This window comes from Trachypithecus francoisi, unplaced genomic scaffold, assembly GCF_009764315.1.
Source record: "Trachypithecus francoisi isolate TF-2019V2 unplaced genomic scaffold, Tfra_2.0 Lachesis_group11, whole genome shotgun sequence".
NCBI classification, from domain to species: Eukaryota; Metazoa; Chordata; class Mammalia; order Primates; family Cercopithecidae; genus Trachypithecus; species Trachypithecus francoisi.
In genome coordinates, this window is record NW_022681456.1 from 61,295,748 (window position 1) to 61,310,391 (window position 14,644).

Sequence of the window (14,644 nt, forward strand, 5' to 3'; positions counted from 1 at the left end):
CACAGAAAGTGTGACAGGACGAAGAAAAATGCTGCAAAATAATAATCCTTTCCAAATAATATAACTGTAGTTATTCAATCTGCTGAGCAAACCCATACACACTGATGAAGAAAAACAATAAGAATTTTATACAGAAAATGATTTCACATCAACTCGCTATGAAGAAATCAAATTCAATTTGTGTTGCCCTTATGAACAGTTAGATATTTTCTGAAACTGTCATGCTACAACTTCAATGGGGAAAAATAAAGGAACGGGGATAAGGAAGGACATTCCTCCAGATAGTTGATATTCATGAAGGACACTCCTTAAGAAAAAAAGATTTTCCCAACTATGTGATCAGAATAGAGCCTCTAATATACAACAAGTAGATTCAATGGATTCAGCTATTCTGAAGGTGTCCCTAATGGAGAGAGCTGATTAAAGTAAATTTCAAACCCTGCTGGAACAAATCTGTAAAAATATTTTCTGAGGGAAATAATTCTTCAAAAAAGTTATTTTTATATATAGTTTTTGTTGTAAGTATATAGAGAGAGTTTGTCATAACATAGTTAACTCTTGCCTTGTATTTTATCTTTCAGTTTATTTGGGGGTACAGATAGAATTATACTACTAAAATATGACCTGGACCCAGATGTAGTTTATTTAAATTTCAAAATGAAAAGCTTACTAAGAACAGATAAGATTGATTGCTCTCTCTGTCTTAGCATAATTGTATTTCAGGTGAACATCAATTTACTTTAAAGGACACTTCTAAGTAGCAGAATGCATCATAAATAATTCATCAATCACAGCTACTAGGAACATGATTTACTCCAGCAGATTCAATGGAATAAGTTTTTTATATATATATTGTGTCTGCTTTAAGAAGTTTCATAATCTTCCTTTTCTAAGAATTCATTCTTAGATTCCATACTTCATACTCTAAATGCATTATGATAAAAACTGTATCTGTTTCTTCCTTTTTTAAGAAAAACATATTTTCTAATTAAAAGAAAAACAAAAACCTTTGGAACAAATAACAATCTATGTATATCAACAGCAAAATAACAAAAACATATGAGGTACATATTTGAAAAATAGCCTTAAGATTTCTCAAATACATAATTCAAATAATGCTAACAAAATGTGTTTCACCTTATTTGAATTTTTAAATGGAAGAAAAAGAAGGTAGTCTTTCCAGAAGTCTTTCATAGAACATTTAGGATCTGGCATATTTTAAAATTACTTCAATTTAAAAATGCAAATCAAGCAGATTCTAAATTTTTCAACAGTTCAAGTTTTGTCAGTTGATATCGTGAGTATCCTATCTAGAATTTTCATTTGTCATATAGAAAGACATTGCTTACCTCACACATCTTGAAGTTTTCCATCAATTTCAGCAATTTTGTACCAGCCATTTCCCAAGCTGTGAAACATATTGACAAGGAAAAATGTAAAAGAAAATAAAAAGCATTTTACTTACTTGCAAACCCCTCTGGAAAACTGAATGGCCCATAAAATTAGCCAGCATTCTTATTAAAGCAGCACCCTATAGGAAAGAGTAAAAAAAGAAAAGAATTTCAACAAAGTATCATGATTGTAAAATTGTTTTAATCAAACCTAGCCTACTTCATTCATGCTATTCTATTTTCAAAAATAATTAAGAAACAGGAGTATCATGAAAATAACATCCAACTTAGTGATAACAATTTCATTTTTTTGTCTTGTGAATTTTGAAGTTTTGTGTAAAACCTACAACTACAAAATGGACGTCCTCTAGAAAGAATATCTCAGGGCAATGATAAGCTGTAATTCAGGAGTACTCAATATTTTATTGAACACTATATATGGCAAATTAATAAAACATGTTTCTTGTACTTACAATCTCATAATTTGCTCAGGGAAGGATATCTGTGTTAATAAATAATCATATTAAAATATAACTTTGAAGCAAAATAGGTACTTAATGTACTCCTTAACAAGAAAAATTTAGTTGTGGAAGTAGAGAGTAGAGTACCAAGAAGTCAGACTGCCTAGGTTCAAATCTTAAGTCTGCTACTTACCATGTTTACTTAGTAAGATTATTTCAGCTCTCTGCTCCTTACTTTTCTTCCTTGTAAAGTGCAGTTAATAGTAATTATATTTAAAATGGCTGTTCTAAAGCTTAAACAACTCAATATATGTAAAGTAGTTTGAACTAGGTCTTAAAAATAGTAAGCCATATAGGAGTGTTAGCTATCAGTATTATTTCAAATTGTCTAATCATTTTTATTTCCTATTTCCTTTTGAGGCTGTATTTAGCCATATACATCCATATACAAGTAAAACAATGAGATCAATATAAGTAACTGGAGAAATAGAAGAAAATACTAATTTACAAGAGTCTTATCTTGAGAACCATTATTATAATATGGCAGAACAACATGAACGCAAAAAGGTAGGTATGTATCAATATGAAACATTCCAAGGAATGATAATTAAGTATGAATGATAACAAATCTTCATGTAAAATATAAATAAGTCTTTAACAAGACACTTGACCAAATTGAATTGGTATGGAGCGATGGATTGTAAGCAATGAATGTTTAAATACAAATGGTAGCCTGGCTTGGGAGTTACAAATTTCTTTATGACTACATATCCCATTTCATACTCAGTACAAATATACAACTGTAATAATTCATTTCTTGCAAGATGTCTCTTTCCACAAGAAAATTGTAAGAATCACAAATAGAATCATTCAGCCAGGGCATGGACTGCTGTGCAGTCCAGCAACACAACAATGGATTTCCATCATTTGTTACTAGAATGATTTGCTAGAATTCTGGGACTTGAATGTAGTGCAATACTCAGACTCTATGAATCACCATTAAAAGATGTGTATTAAAATTTCAACCACCACCAAAATTACTCCCCAAGTCAGTATTTTATTCTCATCTCAACAAATGATAGGCTGAAATATAATAGTTTTATGACTTTTCTGATATTTTTTTCTTCTCACACCTTCCATTCATTGCTCTTTCTTTAGCTTCTTCCTCTTAATCTTCTGCATATTTGCATATGACCATAAAACAAAAGCATTTTTGATTCAATCTGAGGACTAGTTTAGAACTTCCTTTAGAACATATCAGCTGTATTCCTTGAATTTCCTTGACAAGCTCTCCTCCTATACATTTCCCAATATAATCGACCCATCCTGAGGGTGAAAACTATCCATTTTTCAGCAAACCTGACCATTACCACGTGGGAATTGAGGCTTAGTATCTAAAGCAGTCAACTTAAACTTTCCTTCAGCACTGAACAGCCATCTTCAGATGATTTAAGTGTTTCCCTCCAGGTAATGATGACTTGGTCTCTTGTCAGGTTATAAAAACTATTAATTTAGCATGGTCTAATGACACAAGAATCCTTTCTGATCATAAAGAATGTACCAGTTTTCCTGTCTGAATTAAGCTGGACAGAGTGGTAACAGGAAAGAAAAACTGAAAGTACAATCAGTATTCAAAAGTTATAGACTATCTCTTAGTTCCTGATTATATTATATTGTATAACTCAATTAAGTTTTAGAAAATATGACTGTTACCCATCTGAACATTTTAACAGTCTCTGGAGTGGCATGCACTCTTCTATGTTTAGCTAGCTTTTTCTTCCCAAAGTTAAAATTTTAAAATCCTTATTTTATAGAACTTCATAGACAGATGGGCTCTCCAACTGTCATGGTTTAGCCAACATATACTAAGCACATACTATGTATGGATTATAACAAAGATCACAACCCCTAACACAGGCAGAGCTCATTATAAACTTTTTAAAGAAAACTCAGAATTCTTTTTCATCCCTTCTTTAAAACATTTGTTTATCAAGCAAACTTTGTTTACCATATTGTAACTTACATTACCTTTTGATTCAAAACTCTAGCCCCAGTCAAACAAACTGGACATTTAGGAAGCCCAAGTGGCTTTATGAAAAGTAAATACAGTATTTCTTCAAGATGTAATAATTTTTTAGACTTGTTCTAGAAAATTCATCACTGTTTGCTAAACTAATAGTCAATGATATATTAAGATATCTACTTGATTTTTCTAAAGTTTCATAAGGAATATTCCACAAAAGTATGCTTATAAAACCCATTCATCATTTACTAATTTTTATATTTGGAATATCTTTCTAATGTAAGTTCCCACCTAAATTTTATTTTATTTTACACTGTAGTCATTTGCATGCACACCAGTCTCTGAGGTATTTAACATCCCCAGAGAAAAACTGTGTCCTCATGACTTGCTATCACCCTCTTCCTATGTCTGGCTCAGAGGAGGTGCTCCCTTAATATAAGACATGGATAAGAGAGAAAGATTAAATTCTGCACGCATAACAATTACTTTGTGTTCTTGTAGAGGAGCTATTCAGTCAGGATATGCAGTTTATTACTTCAATGGTACACATCAGTGAGAAATCCTCACTTTTGGAGAGGGAGATCTTCTCAACTATTCCTTTAGCACATGCTTGTTGAATAAGGTGGTATCAGCATCCTAAATGACACAAGTCTCTGTCTTTGAGGATTTCAAAATCTCATAACTGAGATGAGATGCAAAGCAAAATGAAATGAATGACAAGAGAAAGTATTCTACTGTGTTTCAGAAGAGGTAGAGGTTATATCTGGAGGGATGAAGGAAAACGAGGGTCTAAAGAAGTAGGACTTGTGTTGGAGCTTGGAGGATGGAAAAGGGTTGCATGAGTTAAGATAAACAAAAAGCAGTTGCATGTTACAACAGGAAAGAACTTTATGTGGCCAAACAGGCGTGAAAGTGTAAATCACAAGTAGGGAGGTTTACATGGAAAGACAGTAAATAAAACCGGAAAATGGAAGATTGGACGGAAAATAAGATTGAGACAGCTTTTAGAGGCGTTTGAATACCAACGATAAGGAATTTGGAAAACTGGTTTTAAAAAAAGTCAGGATTTAACTATGATACTCCAAGGAAGAAGTAAAGTAACCAGAAACAAATGATAGCAATGAGGGTAAAAATTAGAAAGAGGTTTAAGAAATGGAGCAAAGATAAGTTTGTATTTTAAAGTTAGAGTAGATGATGACATTAGTAGATATACAGAATTTAGAAGAAAGTGCTGGTGAGATGAATATAATAACATCTGTTTGTAAATGTGCTATTTGAGGAACAGGTATAGAACTCAAGGAACAGAGGGCAAGTGCAATCACAGGAATACAATTCAGTGGAAGGTTATGATTCAATAGATAGATTGGGAATTAGAGTGGATGAGTCTGCCAAGAGAAAAGTTCTAAGGCTTTAGTAACAAAAATATAAAACAGAATCATATAATTGTTTTCTATTTGTTTATTCTGTTTTATGATTTGCACTTCAGTGCTCGTAACATGTGCTCAACAAATATCTATTGAAATCAATGAAGAAATGAAATCAAGAGAAAAAAATGACACATTGTGATAAAAAACAGAAGGCAAACTGGGTATAAGCGGTGTCATAGAAGAAGAAGTACCATATGACCCAGCCATCCCATTACTGGGTATATACCCAAAGGATTATAAATCATGCTGCTATAAAGACACATGCACACGTATGTTTACTGCGGCACTATTCACAATAGCAAAGACTTGGAATCAACCCAAATGCCCATCAGTGACAGACTGGATTAAGAAAATGTCGCACATATACACCATGGAATACTATGCAGCCATAAAAAAAGATGAGTTTGAGTCCTTTGTAGGGACATGGATGCAGCTGGAAACCATCATTCTCAGCAAACTATCACAAGAACAGAAAACCAAACACCGCATGTTCTCACTCATAGGTGGGAACTGAACAATGAGATCACTTGGACTCTGGAAGGGGAACATCACACACCAGGGCCTATCACGGGGAGGGGGTAGGGGGGAGGGACTGCATTGGGAGTTATACCTGATGTAAATGATGAGTTGATGGGTGCTGACGAGTTGATGGGTGCAGCACACCAACATGGCACAAGTATACATATGTAACAAACCTGCACATTATGCACATGTACCCTAGAACTTAAAGTATAATTTTAAAAAATAAATAAAAAATAAATAAATAAAATAAATATAGGATTATAATACCTGTATCAAGAGTGTTCATAATCCTTACATTAAAAAGAAGGTAAATTAAGTCTAACAATGCATAAGCTGTAAAAGCTTTACCAATCTTAGATATTGAAACGGCTTTTTAGGATAAAAAATACACCAAAAATTCAAAACAGGTATTTGTGAACCTTATGACTGATAAACCCTAAAGCAAGTTACATTATTTTTTAAAACTTATGTAGAGGTTTAGAATATGCTTCTTCTAGGTGTGTTAATTGAATATTTAATATTTTAAGCAAAACCCTATGAAAGAACTCCTATATACAGAATAAGAATATGAGCAACTATGGGGTGAATTACATGCCAATAACCACACAGCTAAAAAGAGCTGGTCCAGGATTCAACATGAGGCATGTAACTCCATAACAAGATTTTATTGAAAGATGAATTTAAAAACTGTTACATGTGAAAAAGCAAGAAAAAGTTTACTTAAAGGGCAAATCATCATGAATCTCCCAGAAAGCTGTGTTTTATTGTTCATTAAACAATCCAAAAGACACACACACACACAAAAAAAGAAGAAGACATGTTTTAAGAATTAGTGCTTCAGAGTTCAAGGAAAATAATAGCTAAGAGAAGGCCATAGTAGGCCATATTTAAGAGAGGGCTATTTAAATAGACTTGTGGGTGTGAAAGCCAAGTGCAAACAGAAGGAAGAAAGAAAAAGTTAGAAGCAAAGTCACATGAAAGGTTCGTTTGTGATTTTCTTTGGTAGAAAATGGGAGAAATTTTTTCTGCAAAGCAAAAGATGACCCACTGGAGATAGAAACTGAAGACATAGTCAACCAAGAAATCATTATTGAAGTAAGATTCTAGAAAAGCTAGATAAGAATTTAGGCTAATCTTGGGAAAGAATAACAACAATCTACTCTGAGGTAGGACTGAGGCAGAAATGGGAAATAAAGATAAATAAGAGATTTTTAAGTGTAAAGCACAGGAGTTAAGAAAGTACATTGCACAGAATAGACTGTAATCTCCATCAAGGTGGGGACTTGGTCTGTCACCGTTATACATTCATTGCCAAAAGCAATTCCTGACACATGGCAGGCTCTCAAAAAATACTGAACACGTGATGGACTGTCACTTTCCAATAATGTAGGAGATGTGTTCTGAAGATAACATGAGTTGGAAAGAGTGGAACTAGGTTTGAAGTAACCCACTGAAAATGTAATAAGGAGTTTAAGATGTGGAAAGGTGGAGAAAAATTGTAAGTTGTACTAGTCCATTCTCACACTGCTATAAAGAACTGCCCAAGACTTGGTAATTCACAAAGGAAAGAGGTTTAGTTGACTCAAGAAACTTACCATCATGGTGCAAGGCGAAGGGAAAGCAAGCACCTTCTTCACAAGGCAGGAGGAGAGTGTGAGCACTCAGGAAAAACTACCATTTATGAAACCATCAGATCTCATGAGAATTTGCTTACTATCATGAGAACAGCATGGGGGAAACCACCCCCATAATCCAATCAGTTCCCTTCCTTGACACGTGGGGATGACAATTCGATATGCAATTTGGGTGGGGAAACAGGGCCAAACCATATCATAAGTCCTAGCTGAAGTTATCAATAATGTACCTGTCATTCATTAACTATTTGTATTACATGCTAAGGCGATAATATCATAAGAAAAATATTACTATATTAGGTCAGAAAATTGAGGCATAAAGGTTACACACCTTGTAGAAGTTGACATGGGTAGTAAACAATGGAGCCAGAATTAGAAACCCACTTATACCCAGCTCCAAAATCAGTAATTTAAACCAATTTAGACAAACTCTTGTGATCACAATTCAAAATATTTACATGACTATCTCTAGAAACACGGTGCATAGCAAGAACTTAGAAAAATAAAGGAAATTCTTAGAGCTACTGAGAGTCTGGAATCAGTGAGATGCTCACAGAAGAGATGAAGGAAAGCCTAATTCAATGGGACATAGTTGAAATGCCCGACCCATATTCCCAGGATTAGGGATGAAATAGAAGACAGACATGAACTTGCGGAATAGGACATGTTTATGGTCTAGGAGACATAAAGCTTCTTTATGGCAGGTTTGGTAAGAACAAAAGGCTAGTAAAATTGAAAACAGTGGTATTTTTATCACTGTATGTGGATGTGGCAGCTGTGAAAATGCACTGCTCAGGTTTCCCACTGCTGCCCCTCTGCATTTACCATCATAAAGGCCACTCTTTCCTCAGTTTACTCCTAGCCAATCACTGAGCAGGACAGTGTAACAACTGCAGACCTGTTCTAGTGAGACAGGAGACTCTGCCAATGGATAACTCTAACTAGATGACTCGTCATTGGTGTGGATGAACGTTTTTTTGCAATTGAGCTGAAGTGTGAAACTACCAACCCAACGCCTCTTCCTTTCTTCTATCCTTGCAAAGTCTGTCAATTGTAATGTGGTCTGAAGGCAGCTCCCCCTACCTTCTCTGGCTTCTATAACAAATAAATCTTTTGCATATAATGTTTTCTGCTTCTTAGAAAATCTGGACTAACCTAGTATCTCCATTTTCAGTGCAGAAGTCCACACAAGTATAAACTCATGATAGGTCCCTAAAATAAGTTGGTAATGAGAATACTCTAGTTAACAAGTAGCACATCCACCAAAACAAAATTATCTCTTCCTTCTTAGTCCTTTCAGGAAATCTTTGGCTAGTATATATTGTACACTACAAATGTCTTTGTTTAATGGTTTGCTCTCCTCCTGCACAGGAGAAGGTAATAAATAAGGCATCATTACTTTCAGTTGACATACAGGAGAGACTGAGGTGAAGGGATTAGGTGCTTTGTCCAAAGTTACTTACTTCCATTCACTCAGTTGTTGAGTTCTTTGATTAGCAAAAAAATTATGAAGTAATTTTTTGTTACTTTCTGAATTTCTTGTTACTTTCTGAGTTACTGAAAGGATTAGTCTATTGATTCAAAATCAAAGTACTTTTAAAATGTAAATCTCTAAATGATGTCTCTGCACTAATTCTGGACATGTGTGGAAATAAAACAATGTTCTAACAAGATTTGTTACTGAAGCATGTCTTTTGGTATGGAATAAAAGCACATCTTAAATCCTCCATGGTTTTTTGTAAAGCATGTTTTCTTCTCTCTTTTTTTTTTCCATGATAATATGTTAGCTATATTTAACATCTGAAAAACAGAAAAAGAAATACCTAATCCTGAATATCCCTTACTCACAAGTTGATTACAAAAAAGAAAGGCAGAAAGAGAGGATAGAATAAGAGAAAAAAAAGAATGAAAAGGAAAAGCAAGTTAATTCTGCACAAGAAAGCAGAATTAATGCCCCACTGCTTCAGTTACCCATGCTTGGAGCCTTGGAGTCCTCTATGATTTATTACTTCCTGAGGCCAAGCCTCTACCTCTGCATAGCTGAATTATTTCACTGCCTCCTAGAGACAACCCCAGATGCGTTCTCACTCTCAGGAATCCATCCTATGGACCACATCAGACTAATTTTAATAATTATTTTAGAAGTATAATGTCTGCTAAGAGTCCTGGCTCTGTCATGTACTTAGGAATGTGAGATGATCTAAGTATCTACAATTAGAACATAACAATAAAAATGATGACAACTTTATTACTACCTTTAATAAGAAGAACACCTATTTCAAAATTTTTCTGAGAATTCATTTAAATTATTATAAAGCACTAGATACTCAATGTTTAGCATATAATAAGGTTTAAATAACATATAGGTATTGATATCATCTTCATCATCACTATCATTATTTTTATGTTAGTCCCCTGCCCCCCAAATCTTTACTTAAAAAAAAAGTCCTGTGGGAGTAATCAAGGCCATACATAATGAGATTCACCACTACTTACCAATGCTTTTTTCCATATGACTATATAATCAGCTTCTTCACTGGTTAAGCTCATCTTCCCATTATCCCATGAGCATAGCTTACATACTGATGTTTTAATCATGCTGATTTATATCAGCTGCAATGTTAATCCTTTTTGATCCTATATTCTGAGCTCTATACATTATTAAAAGCATAGGAAAAGCCCATACCGTAGTATAGTCCACACAGCTATACTGCCACCAGTAATAATAATAATAATTAATAATAATAATAATATTTACCTCAAAATTTTCTGAGAATTACTTTAAATTATTCATATAAAGTAATTGGTACAGTGTTTGGTATATAAACTTCAAAAATGTATGTAGGTATTGTTATCTTCATCATCATCAATATCATCATTTTATGCTAGCTCCCTGCCCCCAAAAATTGAGTACACAGTACTCAATCTCCCCTGTCAAGAAACTCGGCATATTTCTTTCACTGGGAATGTACATTTTTTGACCACTCTCAGGCAATGACATTCAAACAGGCTGGTCTACACTCAAGATAATAGGAGACCAAAAAGGTATTCAAAGAGGACCATAGATCCCAAGAACAAGAAAACAGGGATAAGAAACTTCCCACAACTATGTTAGCTCTCAATGTTTTTGTCTCCTCTGAAGTCATAAATTATTTAAGTCTGAACTAAGCAATTTGTCAAGTTATTTTAAATCACTCAAATTGTTTTACATGACTTTGTCTCCTTCCCACAACTACATGTAGGTCATTTAACTACATTAATCTAGTTTAACTAGATTATTTAAACTAACCATTGGCATATCTGTTAGTTGTTGATGACATAACTTTTCCATTGCCAATGAGATATAATCCCGGCTAAGAGAATTATCCACCAACTCCTTGCTAGTTTCAAATCAGCAATCCAGACTATGAGATTGCAGCCTATACCCAGGTACTCATCAATCTCCCCTGTCATGAAATTCAGCATGTATCTTTCACTGAGGCCGTATGTTTTTTCAGTATTCTCAGGTAATGGCATTCAAACAGGGTAGTCTATATTCAAGATAATAGGACACCAAAAAGTATTCAAAGAGGATCACAGATATCAGAGACAAAAAAAAAAAAAAACTTTCAACAGTATCAGAAATAGCACTTGCATGAAAGCATTCAACTCAAGAAATTTGAAGCATAAAAATACTGTACAATTAAATGAATGTACATAGAAGGATAAAACATAAAAGCAAAAAATATAGAAAACAAAGAAATGGTTAAGAAGAAAAATAAAACAAAGAGTCTATGAAAAAACTAATAAAATAGCAAAGCTCTGAGAAATAAATTAATCGAGGTAAAAAAGGAGAAAAGAAGAAAAAATAATTTAAATATTAAAAATGAGGACACAGCTACAGAAAAAAGTTTTAAAATTTAAAATAACAAGAATATTCTAGAAACATATACTAATAAATATGAAAACTCAGATTAAAAGGAAGATTTTTTGGCCAGGCATGGTGGCTCATGCCTGTAATCCCAGCACTTTGGGAGGCTGAGGCAGGCGGATCACAAGGCCAAGAAATCGAGAACATCTTGGCCAACATGGTGAAACCCTATCTCTACTAAAAATACAAAAATTAGCTGGGTGTGGTGGTGCACACCTGTAGTTCCAGCTGCTCTGGAGGTTGAGGCAGGAGAATCGCTTGAACCTGGGAGGCCGAGGTTGCAGTGAGCCGAGATCATGCTACTGCATTCCAGCATGGGGGACAAGAGCAAAACTGTACTCCCCTGACAAAAAAATAGAATTTTCTATAAAACTGTAATATCACTAAAGAAAAAGTAATGGTTTAAAAACAAGAAATACACCAAAAACAAACAACAACAAACACACATACCAAAATCCAGGACAGTTTTACAGGCAAATAAACTTTTAAGAAAACATTGTCACATATTACCCTTGTTTTAGATAAAGTACTATAAAGGAATGGAAATTGAGTACAAGCTTTTTAACATTTTCATGATGCTGTGTAACTGATATGCCAACTGGACAATGTAAAATATAGTCCAATATCCTTCATATGATCGTGCATGTAAATATATACATAATTGATGGGATAAATATCACATATGTAATATACACTAATATAAGGACAACTTAATATATATTACATGTGATATACAACACAATATATAATATAATCTATATATATATAATATATATTCCATGAAGTGAGAGAAGATATTTAAGAAGAGTTCATTCCAGAAATTTAATAATTGTTTAACAGCAAAAATTATATTATAATTAATTGCATTAATAGTGGAGACAAATTTTTTAATCATCTCAAATGTAGGAAAACTATTTAATATTACTTAGCATTCATTCATTATTATTCAAAATAATAAGATATCTTAATAAACTAGGAAGAGAAGGGGACCATTTACAATAAAGGCAATCTTTATAAAGTACACTCAATAGTGAAACATGAGATGTATTCTCCTTAAAGTTGAAAATAAGAATTCACTCTACTAATATTTCTATTCAAAAGTATAATAAAATGAACGAACAAATGAAATTAAAAACTAAAGCAGTAAATTATCATAATTCAAAGATGATGTGAAAGTTCTCACAGAAATCTAAAAGAATATATAGAAGCAACACATAAAATCAATAAAAGAGTACAGCAAAGAGATTAATGAATTATTTATTCATTAAGTTCATCTCTAACACGAGATTAATGAATAAAATCAAAAGAATTAATATGTTACTAAAATAGAATTTAAGGAATTAATTTATTGAGTCGTATTCTCAAAAGGAAAAGTACAAACAAGTATTGCAAAACAAAACAAAATTTTAAAAATTTCAAAATTGTAAAGAGTTTTCATGGAGAAAATTATAGAACTTAACCAAACACACAAGGACCTAAAAATGAAGAACTACATTCTTTAGAAAGCTAGAAAAAGTTATTGCAAAAATGTCAAATATCCTAAAATTAACCTGAAAACTTCTCAAAATAATTTCTTTTTCACAGAAATTGTCTAGATCTGAAAATTCACATGGATTGCCAAAGAGTAAACAACAGCAATTTTGAAATGGAAAAAGATGGTGAATCATCTCTTTTGATAACAAAACTACAGAGTTATAGTGGTTAGCCCTATGATGGTAATGTTAGAGTAGAAATAGAAATAAACATATAAACTAGGTACCAGATCAAGGGACTGTAGATATGCCAATACTGATATCAGTGATAGCTGACAGAGATGGTATGTGATACCAGCAGCATAAGAGCAGGGAATTCAGTAAATCACACTAGAATGATTGGTTATCTAAATTAAAATGAAATTACATTGGACATCACAACATCAACAAAGAAAGATCACCCAAAATACCCAAATGGATGATTAAAGAACTCAATATACAACGCAAAACTTTAGAAATATTAGGAGAAAATAAAAAATACACATCTTTATGAATTTGGGATAAAGAAGGATACTTAAGCAAAACAAAACAAAGAGCATGAAGTATAAAGGAGAAAATGGAGAGACTACATCTGAACTTTAAAATCTATATGATAAAAGACATCATAAATTCACAGACAAGGTGCAGTACTATTATCAATGAAAGATTAGTACCCAGAATGCAAACAAAAAACAACTCTCATTAATTAACTATTAAAATGAATAGGAAAACACATTAAAAAACAAAGACCCCATTGGAAAATAGGCAATGGATATAAATAGAAAATTCAAAAAGTAAGCAACTCAAAGGGCAATAAATACATGAAAAAGATTTAATCTCATTAACAAACAAATAAATATAAATTAAAACAATAAGAGCATTTCCTAGCCATTGACCAGACAAAATTTTGAGAATTTAACAATAATAAGCACAGATGAGGATGTGAGAAAACAGGATCTTCTCAAACTCTCTTGTAGGAGTGTGTACATAGGGACAAATGCTTTGGGGAAGAAAATGTTATGTTAAAATCAATGTTGAGATTAATTTATTTGTGCTTTTAACCAACAATTATTGAGTGCCTGCTGTGTAAGGCACTACAACAGGGTCTGAAAATGACGCAGAGAACAAACCAAATAAAGCTTTCATGCAGTTTATATTCTAGACAAGATCAAAATATTTTAACATTCTACAGAGGGAAGAATAATTGAGTGGAGAAGGAAAAATGAATGTTTCAAAAGACAAGAAACAGCTGAGCATGACCAATATCCTAGACTAGACAAGAGGATGGGGTCCGGTACAGAGTGAAGGCATTGGCCTATATCATAGTACAGACCTTCATCCACTGTGACAAATAGCAAGGGAAGCAGAGTATACAGGAATTGATAGGTGAGATGTACAGGGTTGGAGGTGTGAGAACACTGGTTTGTTTATTGCTTCCAATATTTTAGTGAAATAAAAGCAGAGTAATCAGATAAGAGTGAGGAGGGATAACAGAGTGTGAACACTAAGAAAAAAGTAGACATTAGGTGTCTGGAAGAATGATAAATTGAGTTGGGAAATGTGAATGCATGTACCTCCCAACTCCACAATTTCTCTAGCTGGATACACAGAATGACCAGCACTCACACATGAACACAAGGACACATGTAGAAAGACGTAGAAAGAGGTCATTTGCAACACTGTTTCTAATTTCTAATTCTAATTTCAATCGTTTATGATAGACAAAAACGTCAAACAAATATCAGCCCATTAATAGGGGGATGGA

The 14,644-nt window shown here is 33.2% G+C and overlaps 1 protein-coding gene across 1 annotated transcript in view; it reads right to left on the minus strand.

Annotated features, from left to right (window-relative positions):
- Positions 1-14,644, minus strand: part of TRHDE (thyrotropin releasing hormone degrading enzyme) — a 421,266-nt gene that overhangs the window by 138,463 nt on the left and 268,159 nt on the right. The window contains exon 7 of the mRNA XM_033221251.1: positions 1,466-1,531. Within this exon, the coding sequence (XP_033077142.1) occupies positions 1,466-1,531 (66 nt within the window). The remainder of the gene's footprint in view (positions 1-1,465; positions 1,532-14,644) is intronic.